This window comes from Rhyacophila brunnea, unplaced genomic scaffold (assembly GCF_057557595.1).
Source record: "Rhyacophila brunnea isolate RB1 unplaced genomic scaffold, BYU_Rbru_1.0 scaffold_7, whole genome shotgun sequence".
Taxonomy (NCBI): domain Eukaryota; kingdom Metazoa; phylum Arthropoda; class Insecta; order Trichoptera; family Rhyacophilidae; genus Rhyacophila; species Rhyacophila brunnea.
Window position 1 is genome coordinate 12,234,063 of NW_028233339.1, and position 23,763 is coordinate 12,257,825.

At 32.7% G+C, this 23,763-nt stretch overlaps 1 protein-coding gene across 2 annotated transcripts in view; it reads left to right on the forward strand.

Annotated features, from left to right (window-relative positions):
* The window catches only part of milt (trafficking kinesin-binding protein milt), a 184,564-nt gene that overhangs the window by 33,782 nt on the left and 127,019 nt on the right, over positions 1-23,763 (forward strand). The window contains exon 3 of one of the 2 annotated variants that reach the window (XM_085957531.1): positions 4,433-4,607. Coding sequence is in view for 1 of the 2 variants with exons in the window: in XM_085957530.1 (XP_085813656.1) it covers positions 11,330-11,438 (109 nt within the window). In the remaining variant the exon portion in view is untranslated. Of the gene's footprint in view, positions 1-4,432; positions 4,608-10,409; positions 11,439-23,763 lie in introns of those variants that run through there. The other variant, XM_085957530.1, reaches the window with a different exon arrangement.

Below are 23,763 nucleotides of genomic sequence, written 5' to 3' on the forward strand. Positions count from 1 at the left end.
TGTATAGTTGCCGGATCCAATTATTAGCCCGGTCGCACATTAAAAATCGTCTCGACTGGGATGTGGTCATACATCAAAATCTTTCGTGCACACGGGCGATGTCATGCCGGGATAGTGACTTCACGCGGCTAGCCAAACGAATGAAAAAGCAGATTCTACATTTTGCTATTATACCTACCTGCGCCCCATATCGAATGAAATTTGTTACACGTGACAAGCAGATTTTTTTTTACCAGACATGCTGCATTACATTAAGTTAGATTATGTGTTTTGTAAATGATAACACAATCACATCGACAAATTCGACGTGTTACGATCGAGACGAGTTTATATGTGCGACAAGGCTTTATGTTATAATGTTAATATACTAGTATTCTACAATTCCACATAATAACACTGGCACCCCCATTATACAATGATTATATACAATTTTCACCAATTACGATATAAGAATATTTTCAAATTAATACTTGTGATTATTATTGTGTAATTGCTGCCAAAAGTTGGTAAGTCGATAATTTATGTATTTAGTGTTAACAACGGATTATGTGTCTATATAAGTACTTATAAATATGTATGCTAGAAAAAAATCAACATTATTCGATATACATAACATGCACATAGCGTCGTTGAAACTAGAAAATTGTGTAACTCCGTTTTAATCGAAAATTGACTTTGAATGCCATCTAGTGGCCGTTGATAATATCTATCCTTCTTGCAAATTTTGTAATTCCAGAAAAATTGTATCATTGTTAAATCATGGATGATTTCACTCCAAAACCATACATTTGTATAGGAAACCATAATGTTTTTTTGTCTCTCCTGTAAAGTAGTGTTTTTGGAGTTACACAATTTTCTAGTTTCAACGACGATAGAGCATAAATAATTTAGCATTATGTCTGATTTTAGAGGGCATGTCAAACTTCAAATTGCAATTACTCCATTACACGATTTCGAAACTTACCAACTTTTTGCAGTAAACAAGCCCCACATATTGATTTGATTGATATTGTTAACGGTTGACGGTCAAATCTTGGTGGAAAAAAAACATTGTAATTATTAAAATAAAACACAATATGTGGTACCTATGTATTCCATATAATTTAATAACAATAAATTACGATTAGCTGATAATGTCACATGGAAACAAATAAACAATTCCTATTAACGGCCCACGTGCTCGTCATAGGTCAAAATTGAGTTTTTATTGTATTTTCAAACCATGATCCTGGACACTCCTTTAAACGTTGTAGATAATCTATTTATATAATTTTGAAGCCTTATTATCCTTTATTGACGCGCGTGTTTGAACATGTACCGTTAAAAAAAAATAAAAAAAATCGGTTAGGTACATGTTCAAACACGCGCGTTAACATAATTTTACTCCCTACTTTAATTATAGTTTGTCAATTTATGACTACGGCCGTATGTTGTAGCTTAACCACTAGGGAAGATATTTCAATATATAATATATTTTCAATAAATGGCGTATTTCAAAAAAACACTACCTTATTCTTAGGTCAATAATTATTATAAAGCAATCATTATTCATAAGATGTTTATTACACTTGAATGGTCAAAGACATAGCTTATAATAAGTATCTTTAAAATCATCTTCAAATGTGTTAATCTTGCCGATTTTTTGAATAATAAAATGCCTAATTCTTGTCAAATTTGGGATCACAGAGATTATCAATATAATTTTTTATCGTGAATATTTTACAAAAATTATCTCGTAATAAATTATACTAATGGTTTCATAAATGCGTTTAAAAATTAATAAACGTAAGAAATCTTAACACCACAGCACAGTTATGTACCGAAATATGACTATATTCGAAAACATTAGAGCGAGAGGTTTAAAAGAATACTATTTTATGTAACAAAAATACTTTATGCAGTCATCAAATGTTTAAAATAACTATAAAGGATAATAAGGCTTCAAAATTATACAAATAGATTATCTACAATGTTTAAGGAGTATCCAGGATCATGGTTTGAAAATACAATAAAAACTCAATTTGGACCTTCGACGAGCATGTCCCCCCTTAAATAAGAAATTATCTGAAATAAGTAGGTACTTACTAAATATTTTGTTTTATTTTAATTTTAGTCGTGTAGTGCCAATATACTTTTTTGGGTGCAGCTCTTTACCGTTCTACGTATTTTCGGCCAAGTTAAGAAGCAACCTCAGTACACTACGTAGGTACATCATGATAACTAATAAGTAGGAGCAGGGCGAATTGATTTACTTTTATCTATGTTTTCTTTGAGTGATGGTTGGTATTAGTTAATCACAGTTTCCTTATAATTACCATCAGTAACTACACTATGTATTTCTACTGCTATCCATATGTTTTGTTGTCAAAACAAAACAATAGAGCGATAGTTATCGTCAGCCCTTCCTCAATCATAACTAGATCAGTAGGGTATCTCTTAAAATATATATTGTAATATATTTTCTGCATTTGTAGAAATTGGAAGGACAATGCAGGAATCCTCACTCAACTCATCGAGTCCGTCACAAGTCCTTCACTCGACATAGTCAACGTCATTCCACTCGATTCAAGTCTCTCAGCTCATTAATAAATCAATCTCTTGATCACATCGATCTCATCAGTACATCTTTGGCCGCGATTATAATCTCACGTTATCATCCTTATTATTGTATTCAGTGTATTCTTGTACCGACAAATAAACTCTCCTCCAAACATCCACGCAACAACGACCTTCTATCTCATCCACCTTCATCTACCTCCAATCATATTTTAATTATCTACTAACATATCTAGTGTTTTAAATATCGATGTCTGATTTAACTTAAGTAGGTACTTTCTATTGAATAGGTTTTCAATTTAAAATTTATAAAAATCCTACTATACTTTCGGCACAATACATAATATAATTATTCTACATGGTTATTTCAATTTGAATTGTGTTATTTTGTTTCTCTGCACTAAATATACTCCTGTAAAACGCGTGGGGTAGCTCTGAATGCGATCATCACTAAAAAAGAAGTTTTTTTTATCTCTCAGATGTGTGTATGCCAATTTCGCGACCTATTAAAATATATTTGTCATATGCATCGTAAGCTGCGTCAATCTTCATGAAAGTAAATATATTCCATAATGTCTGCAATGTTGGTAATCCCAATAAATTATTTTTTTATAGAATCAAATGACAAAAGCTTTGTGGAGCTTTTGCAAACTTTTGCTCTAATATATTGTGGTAATGCACTTATTTACATACTAGACAGCTAATGTGGTAAATATTATGATTGCATTGCATACTTTTCACACTAATTTTGTTCCGTATAGGTAACTAATAGTGTTTACAACTGTTTCAAATGCGGTTTAAATTTGTTAAAGAAAATCTTCTGTGCGAAGAAAATGGAGCATAAATTTATAGGTTTGTGATCAGTGATCACATTCATAGCGTAGTATGAAATGGCCAACACATTTGTCACAAAACGTCATTAAATACCCTTCCAATGATAACTGCGAACTCGTCTAATTGTAATGAAGGCCATTCACGTATTTCCATGTCATTTTTAAAACTGAGTTTCCATGTCAGTTTAAATCGAATCAATCGCTCTTGTAACCGTGTTATATAACAAATATAATTCGTGTATTGGGGAAACAATTTCACACTTACATAATTATAATTCGGAAACACCCCCAGATACATAGGCACTCAAAGCCGACTTTGGTACCTACATATTAGAAAAAGGATTCCGGCCAATGTGTTTTACCATTTTTTTCGAATTATATTCAATAAATAATGTTAATTTTTTAAATCTTGTGAATTATGCTGTTAAAAAAAATTAAAAAATATAGTTTTTAAGTGGGAAATCCATCAAACAGCAAAAAATCTGCACTAGTGAAAATTCTTCGTTTGATGTCACCGTTCATTAACAGTTTTCACTTCTTTCACATTAACTTAGCAAGGAAAGGACGTATCTAATAATATCAGAATTTTCATTCTTATTCACTTGCTCCCGCGTGCACAGGTTTGGAATTCCCTGCTAAATATATGAAAGTGATGCTGGAAAAAAATTAACTAAGGCCAATGATATAAATTAACTGCATATACCTAGTCGGCACCTAATTCATTTGTAACAACATCACAACATTTGTGCTCTGAGATATTTTTGTCAAAATGCATACAACGGGTGTTTTATATAATGCAATATTATTTTTTCACAATATTTATATAAAAATATTAATTAACAATATGTGTAGGTATCATACGTACATTAGGCAGATATATCAAAACGTCAAATATATATAAATTCGTATGTGGCTGTGGCATATTTAAGACTGTAAATTAGTAGGTACGAGTACATTATCTTTTCTAGGTTTCTTACTATTTGCATGTTTCTGTAGTTTTTGAAAATTGTATTATATATTAAATGAAAAATGTCATGTTTCAGGAAGGCGAGCAAGCGACGCAGGCTGTCGCCCACAGCCTAGCCGGCAAGCTGGCCGCCCTGCAGGATGCGGGCTCCGCGCGCCCCGCCCCGCTAGCGCAGGCCTCCCGTGCCGCCCCAGCCCCGCATCACAAGAGACCAACCACTCTTCAGACCAGAGAAGCGGCCACCATCACAGGTAAGTCATAGTTTTTCTTCTACACCACAACTTGACTTATGTCGGTTACATGTAAATTGTACGTATTACGGCCAACTGCTTATGTAGAACTTTCGGGACACGGGGCGCACACAATATGTATGCGTCGAAGCCCGCCTCGGCCTGATCCTCCTTGAGCATTATGTATTGTAAATATTTTTTTTTATTAATATTGAAATGAATAAGTTTCCCTTGGTTTACTATTTTAAATATGTTATACTACAAATTAACTAAAAAATCAAACAACTTACCTCGTCTGATTTGTCTAAGTTTATTGCATTTTACCGCAAAATATGTTTTTGGGAATGAGCCGGGCTTGGAAATAGTAGCCTCATATTATACAATTTACAATTTAGTCCGAGGGGAATTTTGCTTTGGCTTATCTACACGAGTAATACCGAAATTTGGGGCATATGTCCCATGCGGGACATTGGATGCCAATGATGAAAGACGATGTAAGACGGAATTGAGAACTAGGATGCTCAAAAGGGGCAATGAATACATATTGAGAGTATTGAGGCCTCCCATTTGGAGTCATGCGATCTTTGTTCATGAAAATGATAAACTTTGTAATTAAATTGTTTTTTTCCGGTAGGTGTGTGTGTTATTATTAGATGTGTTTATAAGCGATGACAGCTTTAACCTGTATCAACATCAGCCGGGGCTAATCCATTGCTGAATGAAGGCCTTTCCAAGCTTCCGCTACTCTTCTGGCTTCCTAGCATTTCGCTTCCACGTACATTCACCTAGTTTTATGAGTTCGTCTATCCAACGGGTGTTAGGGCGTCCTTGTGATCATCTAGCGACCTCTATCACATCGTGTATGAGCAAACATCGCATTATTTTTCATCAGTACCTATTTGTATTTTTTCTGTCTTTCCATTTCAAAGCTGTGTCTGGAAGGAGAAGAACTTCTCAATTTCGTCCGACCCTCAGCTGAATCTGTCGGCCATTTCAACTTGGTTTCTACGAGGGCACTTTCTCAGTTTTCAAAAAGTTTGCGGCCTTTTACGACAAACGAAAAGGTTTTTCTTCATCGAGGATTAGCCGTATTATATCAGAATAGGAATCACGCACCGTCTAGTGCACATCAACCACGGTCTTGGGAAGTTGCTTATGGGACTCTCAGCACAATTTTAGAAAGCGCCTAACATTTGGTACGCCACGGTATTCGCTCGCATAATAGGTGTGGTGACGTAGCGGGTGGTTTATGGAAAAAAAGCAGTATGTCTGAAAATATGTCGTTTGAACGTTTACAAAACAACTATGAAAATCTCCAAATATGATTAATTCCTTGTTGACAATGAGTAAACATGTCCAATGTGACGATTACAATGGGCGTGTCACGATTTCAAATGTAAATATGGAATACTCCGTATCAATAGGTACTAAACTACCACACTATCCATTAGATAAAATTCTATTTTTATTAATCAATTATTTACCTTTAGAATTTAAAATGAATACCAACCGGAACCTATCCACTTAGCACTTATTTGCAGACATTTGACGGAAAGAAACTTATTCAATTATCAGGGCACCATCAACATAAAATCAATTCGTATTGTTTATATTTTCACTCAATCGACGTCGAGTCAATATTTAAAATATTTTTACTAGACGGCGTTGGCTCTGATCCAAGAGGTTTATCGTGGCAAGTATAATTTATATTGTGTGCAGTAAAACTGGATATTTTAAAGGAATTTGGGGTAAGAAAATATTTGCCATCGGCGCCTTGTCGTAGACTGAGAGAGAGAGAGAGTAGTTGGTAATTGAATCAAATCTTTTTTCGTAAACTGTAATCTGGCATTAACAAGATTTAGATTAGAGTATAATCTAATCTAAATTCTGTATTTATAGAATCATATTTTTTCTGTTCTCATCTCATAATTATTATAACAAAAAGGGAAGATCCTCTGGTGTACCTAAATCAATTAATAATTATATATACACTCGGATCTATTCGAAATACTCAAATTCGTCTTATTATAATTATTTGTGATAGAACAAAGCATGGCCCCCACATCTTGAAGCGGGCCCCCAGGCCAGGATCTTGGGCGGGGCCCCTACCTATCGCTATGGTTAAAGGCAGTCTGACGCTCTCTAGTATTGTTTTGCAAATGGTGTTCGAGGTCAAAAAAATTCAGTGTAATTTAGCGATTTTTTAACACATCGAATTATAGAGTTGCCGAGTATTACTCAACACGTCCCCCAGCAACCATATATTTTAAAATGGGAATAACTCCGAAGAAAACTAGCGCCGCATGCAACTTTTTTTGCTATTAGAGCAAATTTAAGATGTGTATTTATCTCATTTATCTGGTCGACCCGTCACGCTGGGCCCCCCCTGAGCCCGGGCCCCTAGGCTAGAGCCCTGTCAGCCCCCCCCCATGTGGGGGCCATGGAACAAAGTATTCATTTAAATAAAGCAATATATCTATATTATAACGTCTTATGTCGCAGCAAGATTATTTCACAGCAGTTTGGTTTAATTTAACAATACAAGTCGAAAAAATGGGAAGACAGTTAAATGCTTTACGATACCGTTAAACTCGTTAAAATATAAAAGATGCTTTATATGTGTAGAATTTTACCATTATTATTTCATAAAAGAATACAAAATCCGTAGGGCTAACGAGTAATGAATTATCATCAACAAAAAAAAAATTAGCCTCCATTTTCCAAAATGGCTGCATTTGCTCGAGAATTCAGATAATCATTGAAAAAGTCAGAATCAGTTAAAAAACCTTTGTCCCCCGACATACCCAGGTTCCTCCCTAATAAGCTTTCGAATCTGTCTGTGCATTTTGGTTATCTAGTCCAGTGCTTCTCAAACTTTTTTATACTACGGCCCCCGAAATCAGAAAAAAAATCTACAAAAATTTTAGTCTTTAGTAACCGACGTCCGACAGTAATTTATTTTTCATTAATTATTATTATAGGTACATTTTTATTAAAAATAATAGAACATTTCATTTACTTCCTTGTAAGGCAAAATTTAAAATTAAAAAAGCAAAAACAAAAATTAACTTCAAATTTATTACAGCTACAGCCTACAAATACAATCTGATGAGAGGGGAATGATTTCATATTTTTACATAATAAATCAATATCCGGTACAATGTTTGAAATGATAATTCGCAGGGTTTGCTCCAAGGTCTCCGTTGAAAGACACGACCTGGGTTTATTTTTTATTACCAGTAATCATTGTTTCGCATAGGTATGTAGTCGCAATTAGGTCAATATAAATTTAGTATAATATTTTATTTAACTAAAAAATCTAAATAATTTATAAATATAAATTAGTAGATTATTTATCCATACCGGATAAAGTAGGTATTGTGATTGTGTGAAAATTCGACTTTGAGATGTTGACTGATTTGTATCAGGTATCGTCCAGTGATCACATTTTTTGATTTTTTTTCAAAGACTGAAATATTTTGCGGCTCCCTGGTATGAGCTCCAGGGCCCACTAGGGGGCCGCGCCCCCCAGTTTGAGAAGTACTGATCTAGTCGAAATCTTGGTTACGTGTTTCATTTCTCTGTTTGCGCTCCCATAGTAGGTACATGTTTAATATGCATATGTTTCCATATATTCCGACAAACTGGCGATATATATTTATACTTATACTTGGAAGTAAACAAGAGTTAATGAATGGATACCAATCTTACCGTATTATTTCAGGAAAATCTCTTTGTAGTAATAATGATCAGTTTAGTTAAAACGACTGCTGTCACCATTTGTCTTTTGAAATGAAAACCAAACATCATTGTGTCTGAGTAATTTTCCATCGACTCTGCCAAACGAGACGCTGTGTTCAAATTCACAGTCACGTGTAAAAATTATTTTTAAAATTTGTTTTTTATTACTTTTAGTATGAATGAATGGAGCGATATGTATATTAAGACAAATTTATTCCAAAATTTATTCTACGGTCAATTAAAATCTGTCAGTTGATATCTTCAATACTATTAATTTTGTTGCCAACGTTGAGAAGTATTTAGGGATGTTCGATTTGATTAGATTCGGGTAATAAAAAATCGATTCTACAAAAAATTAAAATAAACGAAATATCGATTTTATTGTGGGTATAATAGTTATATAATTTCACTAATTTCACGACTTTTTATGATTTTTTTTTCTAATCATTGACTAAAAAACAATGAAAAATAGCTATACATCATTAATTATAAGCATCTGTAGATAATCATTATACTTAAAAGAGCGATTATTTCGTTTAGGTTCTCATGACTTTTTAAAGAAAACCGATTAAACCGTTGTATCTAGAATTGATTAAATCGAGATCAAGAATCGATTTCACAAAGAATCGATTTTAATCGCACATCCCTAGAAGTATTTACGGTTCTCAGAGTATTTTACTACGCGAAGAATCTAAAACGAGAAACGCTAATAATAAAGCATGTTTCATCGGCTATAAATGCATCGCCTCCTTCAGGAATTATTCGTCTGATCGAATGGTGTGTTTTCCCATATTAAATTGATTATTATCAATCGTGCCCAGACAGAAAACAATGTAAATAGCGTGCTTTTATAATATTATAATTCTACGAAAATTTTTGTATGTATTATTTCAGGTGTTTACATTGCAGTGTGTATGTTGAATTTTATGACTGTGCAAACAGACATACGTTTGAGTCGATAAACCAACAGATATTTTATCGAGTTTTGATGTAAATTCAATGAGCTGAGCTTATTTTTTATTAACTAACTCCTGGTGTGTGTAACCCTTGCAATCGTTTCAGTAGGTACCTATAACAGTTTTGCATTCGTTTTACATTTTCTGTATTAGTAATCTTTTCGTTATATTATGAATTATAATTTCGCTGACCATATTATAATGGAAACAATAAGGAACTTACACTTACATCATTTACGACTCTATTTTGGATTAATATTTCTCACATTTTATATCACTCCTAATAATTGTTAATTTCTAAATCCGAAAAATGCATCTTATATTTGGAACGATGGGTTTAAAACACAGACATAAACTTAACCAGTGGGTCTATTCTATACTTGTCGACCGCTAAAGTGATAGATATTATCAAACTTAGGGTAGGTTTGTATCAAAGTATTAGCACTTATTGTAACAATTACAATAATTTGGGTGTATTGTTGCAATAAGTGCTATATTTTAACAACAGCAAGAGCGGCGCTGTTAAAATGTAACGCTTATTGCAACAATTACAACAACGTATTGTAATTGTTACAATAAGTGCTAATACTTTGATACAAACCTACCCTAAGTTTGATAATATCTATCACTTTACCACTTTAATGGTCGATAAGTACAGAATAGACCCACAGGTTCTAATATTTGCAATTTATTCAATCTTACAATAAAAGTTGTTGTACTGTCATACCACACATTTTATAGTTCATTCTGATTGTAAAACTGAACTATTTACTGTGTCTAAGAGTAGTGTGTAAATATATGACTGCTCTCTATAATATTAAGACGTATGGCCACCGCAATTATTCTATATGAATACAATGAATCTATTGATAGAGATTTTTTTTCTTTATGTAATCCGGGGTTTTACCGTTTATTTCCGTCCAATAGTACAAGCAACCTTGCGTCGTTCGCGGTCATCTGAAAGCTTTCACGGCAGTTTTCTTTCGGCCTTGCTTCGCGAGTAATTAGCGAATATCCAACGTAAATAGACGTCATTCCGGAGTCGAGAAAAATGTCAAACTTGATCAGATACAGACGTAAACACAGAGGCGTCCGCTTTACGCGTTTCGAAGGGGTTCCACTTGGCAATCGCAGGCGAGGAGGTTGGCCGCGTTGGACGCTTTTTGGCGCCGGTCCATTCCGTCCAAACCTCTCAGCTGTTTATTTCTGGTCTAACTCGCTTGCCGGTAGTTCTCTCGCACGCATCACGCGCCGCTCCTAACACTGGAGTCCGATGCATTATATCGTTCATTCAATCTATATCGGATACAGAACAGGATATCGCGAGCTTTCACATGCGAGCTTTTATATACTAGAGTCTCGCGGTATTTCGTTTTGATCTAGAGGTAGAGGTGACCCTATTTCTAGGGACAAATCTCACCGAACGTAATCGCGAACTCTGTTAGATCATCGACCGATTCGATTCGGTACGTTGGCAGCAGATAAGGCGAATGCAGTGAGGTGTGGCGAAATGCACTCTGGCAGGCCGATAACAGACTGCCGCTTTTCATTGAAGACATCCGCGAAAAATTTATAAAACCAAATATGCTTATTTACTGACCGATGAAAATTATCTAAGTATTTTATTATAGACGGAAGAGAATCGTCTTTATATTAGTGAAGGCCGGAATGCCAATTTACTTTCTCTTTTTTATGTGAATAATATAAATTTACTAAAAATAAAGGATGTTTAAAATCGTTTTAAATTACGTACTAATTAAAGAAAAAAACTGTTTAATTGAAGGTTAAAAGAAACGAAAAAAATATTCGTTAATTGTGTTTTGGAACTGAAAGTGATTACTGAAAAAAGTATTGATGAGTAAGGAATATAAATACTCGTAGTGCTTATTGATTTGTGAGATTCATATAAGTGTTGTGGAGAGTTTATAGTGCCATTGGTTCACAGTGCGTTCATAGTGCGGTGCGGTGTTGTGCGGTCGGGCCACCTTTGGGGCGTCGATGTTAGCCTGCGGCGCCGCGGCGGACGAGTGAGGCGAGGGCGTCGAGATGTACTCGGTGGCGGCGGCCTCCGCGGCGAAGGGCCGACCGCGCCTGCGCAGGCAGTCTTCGGGCGAATTTCGCGACAAGCATAAGTTGCTGTGCACGTGGAACAATGGTACCGTTGCGAGCATGCCTTATCGACACTAAAATATAATAATAATATCGACCTAACTTAGTATTGTAATTGCTTAGCTTTGGGCACTTAGGCCAAGGAGCTTCCCAACTGATGTGCCGCAAGCAATCGGGAAGTGTATCGCAAGATATTGTCGCAAATTGTAAAATTCAAGTATTTACTCAACGAGTGCGATTCGAACTTCGATGCATTTACAGTGACTAAATCAGTATTAAAATTATAATTTTAGTGTTGATTTCCATCTCTATTTGAGAGTAGCTCTTTCAAGCATCGATTCGGCAATAGAAAAAATGTGTTCATGCACACCTGCACCAGAATTAATTAACTGCACTTTAAATTTGAATTATTTGTTGCTAATTCCGGTCTAACAAAATATTTATTTGGGTTATATTTTTCTGTACTTCTAACACAACAAATAAGCAATATGCCCCGTGACACTGTTAATAGTTTCGTATCATGCCTGTTGACATACAATTTTCTATGGTTTTTATAATTATATTAAGTATGTTGTTACGAAAAACCAATATATTAGAAATAATTGCATCGGGTATTTTTTTTCGAGTGAATTGTGAAAAATTAATATGTAGTTTGAAAAAAGTGTCCCACTATTATTAGTCAATAGTGTGTAGTTATGCAGTCAATATTGGGAGGCACTGGCTTAGAGGCCATCCATAGACTGAACCCGATGCGGTTTAGAATCGTGTGCCATACTAACCTTATGATTTTTGTTCATGGAAATATATTTTCACAAAATATATATTATAAGCATCTGATCTTATCCGTTTTTACCATACTATAAATTACACTTACAAATTTAGTGAAAATATCTTTTAATGAACAGACATCATAAGTTTAGTATGGCACAAGGTTCTTCATCATAATATTATGTAAAATAAATAAATTTTAATTTAAACCTTTAAGGCTACAACATGAATTAAACAGATTAAATGTATATAGCAATTTTAAATACAATAAGTTAACCAGCAGATATAAAATAACAAGTTTTTTAGGATCTTAACGTAGGTACTTATATGTGTTGTCTATACATAGTTTTTTAACCTGTGGGCCGCAAAAATTTTCTGCGGTTCAAAAATAGTTACATAGAAACCCATCATTTGAAGTGGGGTTGTATTGTATTTCGACAATTGTTTCAAAAATAGTGTAGGTACATATAAATATTTATTATTTTATTCCAATGTTGATGGTCCGTAAAACTTTCTTTGATTTTTTGTGGTCCGCGGATGTAAAAAGGTTAAGAAACATTGGTCTATAGTATATCTTTCAAAATAAAGAGTATTTTTGGTTGGGTAACTCTTCAATTATTGTTTGATTAAAAATCGATTCAATACTCCAATTATAAAAAAGTGTGTGCGAGCACAACTTCACAATTTACTTACACCAAGTTAGCCTATGAAATTCTCTTTCGCGTGATCTCGAGCAATAAAATATTCTATACACACTTCCAGATGTGCAAATAACATTGTTATAGGCAGTTGTTGCTATAATGTAGTTTATTTGTACGGGCACGTGTTTCTCAAAACATTTTATAAATAAACTCTTCCAAGTCTATTTTATTTTTAAAACATTACCGAAATCGTCTGAAAGTCTTAAGAGCGCACATAAGTGAAACGGCAAATAATTTTCAACAGTATGTGGGACGTAATTTCGGCCGCGTTGCCAGTCGTAGAGCGACGAGCGAGTCGACATGTGAGCACGTTAATTTGTTTTGTGATGGCGTCGGAGAAATATATTCTTAAATCGTGTAAAGATGACTAAAAAACGTTCCGCATGTACTTGAAAAAGAAAACATGTCAATGAATGTACTATTATTATTACGAATGTAGTAATAAAAGGACGCAATTTGAATTTTTATGACAAATTATATTTCGTTCGGCTCGCATTATTTGCACAATCCGCGCATCGCCTAGTCACGATCTTTTTAGACCATGCTTCAGCTGAGGTTATAGCCTTAATGTTTTGCTTTTATCTAACTGGTTAAATCGCGATAATACCATTACAATACCCGAAAACTGACTCCGCCACCTTACATTTACATATTTACGTAGTTTATGGATAATATTAAGCACCTATATTATTTTTTGTTAATTGCTGTGGTCTAATGGTCTTTTTTTAAATCTCAAAACAGTGTTGTTTTTTATGTAAATATTTTCAGAATATAATGTTATCGGCAACTATAAAAACCCGCGGTTATTATAGCCTTAACAATGATATCTATCGTGGGATTACGAAGATCATTAGGCCTATTATTAAGTTATTTTTAGGTCTATTATGATCTATTATTAGGTTTTGACGATTTATACGCTTATCGAGTGTAAGTATTATTAGTGATAAGGTAGGGGTTTTTTTTTACAAACGCTTCAAATTATTAATTTGTTATATAAGTTAGAGTTAACTGTACCTGTCGGTGTGTATTTGCCTTTTGGTGAGAGCACGTATTGCCTGAGGATACAGAAAGGCGAAACCAGGATCGCGAAAAACGACTCAAATATAATAGTATAAAACTTAAACACATTAGAAATTAAATTCAAATTCCATCAAGTACATTCGGTCGATAGTATTAATATTAGAAAACAAATACGTTTGATTGACAAAGTTTAGTGTGCATTATTTATGTCGAATCTTAACAGCCTACCCCCACCCTTCGTCACTAACATATATATCGATGGCTTAGAGTTAAAATATTGTATCTCCATAAATCATAATATTGAGAAAACTGCAATTGAAAGTTTGCAAACCTTGGAAAATTAGATTTTGTGATATAAAAATTGGTATATATCTTTGAAATGGTAGGTTTAGAACAGCGATACTCAACCTGCGGCCCTTTAAGCTTTTATGTGCGGCCCGAAACACATTTATTATCAGGAATTTCGTATATCTTGAGATTCGTTTCGACTTTGACGCACAGATAGTGACACCCGAAGAGGATTGTCATTATGGTCCACATCAGATCTGGTATAATAGTGTTGCTATTGCACACGATTAATTTAAAAAAACACGCATGATTTTTAAAATCTCAAAAATGTTTTGTAAAAAAGGGGGGGTTTCATGATTTTTTTCGTCACACCAGTAGTGATGCGGCCCGCGTTACTTTACAAATATATGTATTTGGCCCGAAGAAAAAAAAGGTTGAGTATCATTGGTTTAGAAGATGCAATATTTTAACACATAAAAATATAGGCTATATTTGGTACATTTCAGTACTTAACTCATTTTCGACCAAAACTGGAGATACAATATTTTAGCTTTAATCCATCGATATACTTCTACGATTATAATCAAGAGTTTTTTTTACAACAAAATATAATACTGAGAGTTGTTCTGTTAATTCAATATTAAGATTTCCAAACATAAAAAAAAACTAATCGTAACCCCTTTATGATGCTATAAATACTAAACATAAATAATGGAGTATTTGCATATCAAAATGAAAATAAACAGATACTAACAGAGTTATTCTTTTAACATGTTCGAATTTGGTTGATACGCATGATAAAGGGTCATTTTCTCTTGTATGTATTAATGATCAGAAAATATACTTTATGTACGAATGTAGAGATACCACACCTGTATTTAGTATCATCATAACATAATATATATACTTATGTTGCTTACATTATTTGTCTCGATATTAGCATATCTTGACACATTGAGTGTTATGCAGTTTTATGTTTGAAAAGCACAGCCTCATTTATTTATTAAGTATATCAGCAAACAATATGGTTCTTTGCTCGGCATGTGAGAAAATAAGTCAACTTGCTGTAAATTCTTACGTACAAAGTTTATTTTTTCTCCCAGGTCTGCGATATATTCTTTTGTTTCCTTCTCTATTAAATATTAATTGCAGAATGTTAATTTGCATTCTGCTTCAAGTAAGTTTTTTTCGGAATGCACCTTAGTGTAACGGACACGGCCAAGTCAAGTAATTGCTCACAATAGTAGAGTTATGAATACCCAACCATTGCAGGTCCGGTCGTAGGGCGGTTAAAACGATTCGGCACAATTATTGAAAAATTTATTTTAAATTACATAGGAGATGCAGCATAGAACAATATTGTTGGGCGAATAAAAGCGGCCAGTATTAATTTACAGTTTTGCAATGTATTCTGTTAATTATGTACTTACTTGTTACTAGTGGAGTTGGCGATAAAAAAGGCAAGAATACTATTATATTTTTAACATGTTCGGTCAATTGTTATAATATAGAAATAAAAAAATGCTTACAAACTGATAAGTAACACCCCACTCCTCTTCTACCGTTTCTGGAGCACAAAATAATATTCTTATGGGTCTCGCACCATACTCCAGTTGGGCCTCACACTTGCTAGAACCGGCCCTGTACCGTTGTAATAACGAGTTTACTTGATATGAATATCTTACATAATCAGCAATGTATTAGGTATTTAATGCACTCGCATATATTGCAATAAATTTACTTCACAAAAAAGAATATCCTTTTTAGATCTAACTTTGTGATAATAGTAGGTACTCCTTAAAGGTACTAATAATTAATACTATAGGAATAAAGCTCTCAGTTTTTGAGGAGCCGTGAAAATTAATAGTTAAATCAAAATTATGTTTGGTCAATGTAGTATTTATTATTCACGCCAAAATACACAATGAACTCTTAAGGGCGGACGTGCTCAGTGTGGGTCAAAATGGAGCTTTTTTTCTATTTTCAAAGCATGATCCTGGACATACCTTAAACGTTGTAGATAATCTATTTGTATAAATTTGAAGCCTTATTATCCTTTATATTTATTTTAAACATTTGATGACTGCATAAAGTATTTTTATTACATAAAAATACGCTCAAACACGCGCGTTAACATGATCTTACTCCCTACTTCAATGTTAGTTTGTCAATGTATGGCTACGGCCGTATGTTGTAGCTTAACCACTGGGGAATACCAAAAGAAATGGCGTATTTCAAAAAAACACTACCTTATTCTTAGGTCAATAATTATTATAAAGCAATCATTATTCATAGGATGTTTATCACACTTGAATGGTCAAAGACATAGCTTATAATTAGTATCTTTAGAATTATCTTCAAATGTGTTAATCTTGCCGATTTTTTGAATAATAAAATGCCTAATTCTTGTCAAATTTGGGATCACAGAGATTATCAATATAATTTTTTATCGTAAATATTTTACTAAAATTATCTCGTCATAAATTATACTAATGGTTTTATAAATGCGTTTAAAAATTAATAAAAGTTAAAAATCTTAACACCACTGCACAGTTATGTACCGAAATATGACTATATTCTAAAACATTAGAGCGAGAGGTTTAAAAGAATACTATTTTATGTAATAAAAATACTTTATGCAGTCATCAAATGTTTAAAATAAATATAAAGGATAATAAGGCTTCAAAATTACATTAATAGATTATCTACAACGTTTAAGGTATGTCCAGGATCATGTTTTGAAAATAGAACAAAAGCTCTATTTTGACCTACGCTTAGCACGTCCCCCCTTAAGAAAAATATACATACATAAATTTTATTGTTTGGGGACTAACCCAACATTTTGTAGTATTGTGAGTTGTTAATGAAATCGTATAAATGTAGTTGGTTTTAAATATGCTTGTTTTCTGGTATAATTAACGTTTATTCACAAAGCCTACTTTCCTTTTGTTCTTTATCATAATAATTTTATTTCGTGAGTCCAAACATAATATTATTCTTAATATGTTGACGAAAATTTACGTTGGATTTGCGCAACTTTCTACGCTTGAATTTGTTATCAACGTAATATGTAAGTTAAAATTAACATTATAAACGAAAACATTACACATTGTGATCCTTTTACATAATGCACAATTATTATAAAAATAGATGAACCTACTTATATGTTTATTAATATTAAAAGTCAATACTTCTAAATGTTTCAAAAAACATACTGTGGAATGGAACAGGCTGGTTGACAAACTGAGTTTGGTTTCTAGACACCCATATTATTCACATGCCTGTACGTTATTTCAAATTATGGCTGATCGTCAAAAATATAATTTTAACTAAAGAGCTGTAAATTGATAATTGAACGCACTATAAATAATTACAAGATAAAAAGAACTTTTTATATACCACGTTTTTAAATTTTCTTGCTTTAAATACTTAAAAATTCTATGCATTAATAATTTAGGACATATAAGGCAATTGTCAACAAATCATTTTTTTGCTATTTTGCACCAAACAAACAAACAAATAATATAGATACTGAAATGTCATTTTGATTTCCATAGTAACGCACGTATATATTAATAATTTAGTTGCTAGGACCACTCCCTTAGCAACCAATAATAGTGGATTGGATTACGGATTTCTTCCGAAATAACTTTTCATACAAAACAGAAATAACTGAAAATGAATTCAATTCTACTCAAAGATGGCTAAAAGTGTTAAAAGAATGCATTCTGATATATTCTAAAAGTTTCAAATGTCTAGCTAGTCGGGAAGTTAGTTGAAAAAAGATTGCAAGATTTGTACTGGATAAACAACCACCGGACAAACAAGAATACGAGCTAAGAAAAACGTGGTAATAAAATAAGATAAATATAATTTTACAGACTCGATCTACATATTTTTAAGACAATCGACTTCGACAATTAAAAAGTGATTTTAATATTATTTTAGTTATGTACATAACGATTTTTTTTCAATGGAATTGGGTTACTATTATTATATTTACCTATACATATTGTTATTTGATATTTCAATAGATTTACCTAGAGATTTATATGTGAGGTGTGGTGAATGTCTAGTTATCAATATTAAAAATTACAATGCTCGTGGTATCTATATGTTTCCCATACATATATACCACTAAGGATAAGCTTCATATATTAACCACCATTATTATAGCAATTCATTCAACATTCAAATTTATATTATTATGACTAAAGTATGAAATTGCTATAAGTATGTGTTTTGGTTATAATACAGTGATTTTTGAACTTTCTTCGTGTGTCCCTGTAACCTCGTTTCATAATATCGATTTCTAGTTTAACTGCACGTTCTTAAACTTGAATAGAAGGTGAGAATAGGTTAGCAGTGTTATGCGAAATAAATACAAATTTAATACCATAATATATTCTACTTTTGCAAATCCCGGGTATCCAACTTTTTGAACTTGAATTACTTTTCATACTTCTTGATAGCGATCGCCGTTTACAATCCTAATGCAAGAGATGTGTTTATAATTTCTCGGAAAATGTTTTGTGTTTACACAATTTTCACTTCTTTACTTTATTATATGCAGGGTTTTTTTCACGATTGCTTTACTTGTAAATTTAATTGCATCGAGGCAATCTCTTTCGAATCAAGCGAATTTTTCATCTGACTAATTAAGTACTTATGTATGTCAATAAATTGATTGATTTACCATGTACCTTTGTAGTAGAATTGAGAAAAAAGTAGCATGGTCTCAATTTTATTATATTAATAAACCATTTCTTTTATTCAACGAATAATTCACAAGATGTGAGAATGTAACATTCCATATATTGAACATACATAACTTGAAAACACATCAGATATATACCCACTTGAAAACAGTAAATAATAACGCAATTTGATAAGCATTTCATGTAGGACCTACTTGTTTAAATTAAAGTTAAAGCATATTGGCGCGATACCCGTGAATATACGGGTTCAAATCCCGTCAAGCATCGTATTTTTTTTAAATGTGATTTTTTTCTAGTAGGTTTGTTTCTAGTATCTGAGATGTTTTCGAGTCATGTATTTTTATTATGAGTATTAAATTCATATTACTTTTTGGTCGATGGGTGTGTAAGTTTTTTATATTATTTTAAACCTTTATTAATGTAAAAATTATTTCACGTCGTCCTACACATTTTTAGCTCATCCTTTAAAATCCTGGTTCAGTCGGCTTTTCCACCCAACATTAAAATGCCATTCAGAACCAGTGTGAAAGATTTTTCCAATTTTTTCACTCGGGAACTTTTTCATTATTTTTCGACCAGCGACCACAGTTTGAATATCGATGTTAATTCTGCAATTCTTAAATAATATTTGAATTTTTCTAAGTAAACATTTTTCTATTTTTTAAATTATATGTGGATATGAATATGTAATCGCCTTCAGAAAGTGTATCGTCTCTGTTCTGGCAGAACACACTAACTGGAGAATACTAGTTTTGAGTAATTTGACTTTGAAGTTGTTAAAATGATTGAAATGGTTATCATGTGAGTTTATTAAATAATCGTAAAAAGGATGACTTTAAAATAAAGACTGTTTATTTATTAGGAAGGTTTCCAGACGGTAAAGCTTGAAATAAGGAACATTTTGGTATAACTAACTCAATATGTCATTTTTTCGAATTAGTATCTTCTGCCAGAACAGTGACGGTATCTAGTATCTTGTAACTCTATGGTCATTCCAATACTGGCTTTCTACGTTTCTATCCGTATAAATCACATATTTTTGGTATTATATTAGGTTAGGGGGGCACTGTAATAGTCTATCTAAACATTCTAAACTCACGTAGAGTAAAAATTGTATTATTATCGTATGTGGATGTGTTTATATCAACTTTTGGTACATTTTGAAAATACCCGATATACTGGATTATTTGTTTGGTTAAGCCTACCTAAACTAACCCAAACTAACAAATAATCCAGTATATCGGGTATTTTCAAAATGTGTTTTCTGCTGTATTCCTCATAACCGAACAGTACCCAACTTTTTTATTTCCTCTGTGATCGACCAGTTGGACACACCTGCTGTTAAACCCATGAGCCGCCTTTATTCTACATAATTATTTTTGTTTCTGGTGAAACAATACTAATATAATTATTTCCTGATATAAAAGATTACAATTTGCCTTTCATTTAATTGTTTCTCACATAGCTCGGGCGTGTCGTCCATTATGCAGATTCATAATTTACACAATATTGAAATACTACGGCACGACTCTTCTTCCTAGAAAGTGTAATATCTGATATTTAAATCGTTCGGATTCCCATAAAAACATAATTGACTTTTATTGAATTTGTTAATTTTTATTAGGTATCTACCATACTTTCCAATATAAAACAAGTCATTTTTGCGTTGGCTTAAACATTAAAAAGGTTATTATGACAAAAAGTTATAAAATATGTACAGTTTTTGTATTTTTTAAATTTCCTTCCAAAAATGTTCCATAATATAGTGCAGGGTTTCTCAAACTTTTTCTGCAATGGAACACTGCGCAAACCCGGAAATTTTAACGGAACACTAAGCTTATTTTTTAGGTTGGGTAATTCCTAATAGTAAAAATTTCAAAAAAATGTTATTAAAACACATTATTTATTTAGTATCTAATATTATTTTTAAATATAAAACTATAATATAAACATAAAAATATGAATAAATAAAGCACTAAATGACTTTGATGATTTTGAGTCCTTGAATTGCATATCTTCTTGATATCAGGCACAATACTGGTAAGTTGCATTCTAATATCTGGTGTAGCGTCGAGCCTGTTCCTTCATTTTGACTTCGTTGCAGCACAAAAAGAAATCCGCTTCGCATACATAGGTTGTAGAAAACGGAAGTAAAACAATAATGGCTTGTTTTGAAAAATTGGGGTACTCTTCTGACAAACTCACCTAGAAAATCATTTAAAGGCTGATCTTTGTATTTTTATTTCAAATCAGAGTCACTAATTAAATCAATTATATTTGCATAGTCACTTGCGCTTAAGCTTACTGGTTTAGCTATCACGGAAAATGGATTCTGCACCCAGGAATCGTCCTTATTAGTTTTCGGAAAATATTGCAAAAGTGTATAAAACCTTTTCAAATTGTCGCGGAACACGTATTCAGGTTCGGCGGAACATAGTTTGGGAAACCCTGATATAGTGTATTCCTTGATCTTTCAGCAAATATCTGCAATTGTTATATTTTTGCTGAATTGAGAAGAGATACCTATTTCTCTATTACATTTGAAAATTTATAACGTTTGATATGGCAAAAGGACTCAAATACAATTTTTACAACAACAAAAAAACTATAAAATTAGGAAAATGGTAAATACATTAAAAAGGTATGTTAAATATTTTATTACTTACATATTATTGCGAAGTACCTACTTTACATATTATTGCTTTAAAATTTAATTCTTAATCGATTTCTAAACTTGCTTTTTCGTCATCTGTAAAATCAATAGTGTTTCAGTCAGATATAACCATTTACTATCACAGTAACCATTCAACAAACATCATTCGTTGGGTAGTTGTGTATTAAAAACCCTGCGAATTGTTGGTTGTCGAAGCTTAGTGACAAGATGAGAACAGGAATTGGGAGAAATAGTCACGGAGAGACTTTGTTATAGCAGAGTATCGACATCGACTGATATCGGTGGCGATTTTCTTTGTCGGCAGATAACGCAATCCATTCGTCAGATGATTTAAAGGGGGGCCTCAAAACAGTTCAAATCAGTCATACAATTATTATATTATACCAAAATCTTAAATTGATGCGCATTTCTTATAAATTTAGCATAAAAAACCAAACATTAAAAAGAAATGCAATAATACTTACAAATTATACAAAATAAATGTTTGAGTTTACGGTTTTATATTATTTTTTCATCGTGGAGGGGCCTCAAAATAATTCAGTGCGTCTGGTACCACGTCCCTAAACCCGCCACTTACTGATAATATGTATAATTATACTAGTCAACCACCTAATACCTATATATATTGTAATTTTAATCAACATCCATCATAACTTGATAATATTATGTCTTCATCAAGAAGTGTTGTTTTTTGTTTCGCATTATACAATCAGTTGGGTCAAGAAAAGGTTGCGGCGTCATACGGCGAAAGAGAATGTCTTCTCGACTTGGCTCAACCGAAATAATATTAGTGATTAAAATCAGAATTTCGCACACCCTACCTAGTTCACCCCATTATCTTGGAAAGTTTTTTCCCCTATGTAAGGCTCTTACCCAAACTTTCATGGGCGCTTCTTGTCCGCTACGCTACGGTATATGCACGAAAGGGTGTTGAGACGGGGCGGGTGGTTGAGGGAAAGTAAAGAAAGAAAATGGAATTAAGTCAAAACAACCCGATATTGAGTTATGTATGCCGACTAACATTCATGTGTAGCAACAGGGCAGTGGCGAAGTGTGGAGGTAGGCTGTTAAGATCCGCCATAAATAGTGCACATTAAACTTTGTCAGTCATACGTATTTGTTTTCGTTGAAATAAGACTACAGTTTACAGATGGTGTTGGTTCGTTTTTAAAATTCAATTAAACCCTGCGAAACCAAGGCATAATAGATAATAGTCAAAAAATACTCGTATATCTATGAAATATCTAAAATTATGGAATTAGGTATATCATAAATAACTTTGGATATTTTATAGATAGACTAATATATAATAATTTGGTTTAGGCAGGGCTTAATGAATTAAAAAAAATTAACCAACAATATGTGTAATGTCTATTCTTAATCCAACGAAAACAAATAAGTATGAATGAAAAATCGTGCACAATTTTGTCGTATCGCGCAAAGTATACCAAAACTATTATGGTTAGGTTAGGCAGGGTTTAATTGATTTTTCAACACCATCTAGTCTTAGTTCAATAAAAACAAATACATAATACTACTAACAAAGTTTAATGTGCACTATTTATAGCGGATACTAACAGCATACCTCCTCCACCCTTCGCTACTACCTGTTGCTACACATTAATTTTAGTTGGCATTATAACTCAATATCGGGTTGTTTTGACTTATTTCTCTTTTCTTTATTTGCTTTACACACAGGGAGGTGAGATAGAATTATTAGTATTTTTTGTTTTAATAATTTATCAAAGCATCTCCTAATGTATTTTTAAAATGTCAGGGATATATCCGAATTTCATGACTTTAGCTTGTTTTTGACATTATTAAACATCGCTGTTGCAACTCAGATAACAATGTAAAACAAACCTTTAATATACAAAGCATCAATAAAAATATCATTCGTCAACTTACTTAGTTTTCAATCATGCTCGAAATAAACATAATAAATTCTTTAATTTAATAAAAATCTGCAAATATTTTAATGAAATAACTTCGACTGCTTTTTGCTATGGTTAGCTACAATGCAATTTCGTTTCTTTGACAAAGTATTTTTAACAGAAATCACCTTGAAGCGAATTCATAAAAACGGAAACAGCTATTCGTCGACATTTTGAGTTGCTATATAAAAAAAAAACATTCGTACAGTCAATTTGCAATGACGCTGGTCTGGTTTATTGTTAGATTCATTTAACAAAAAATGCCCAT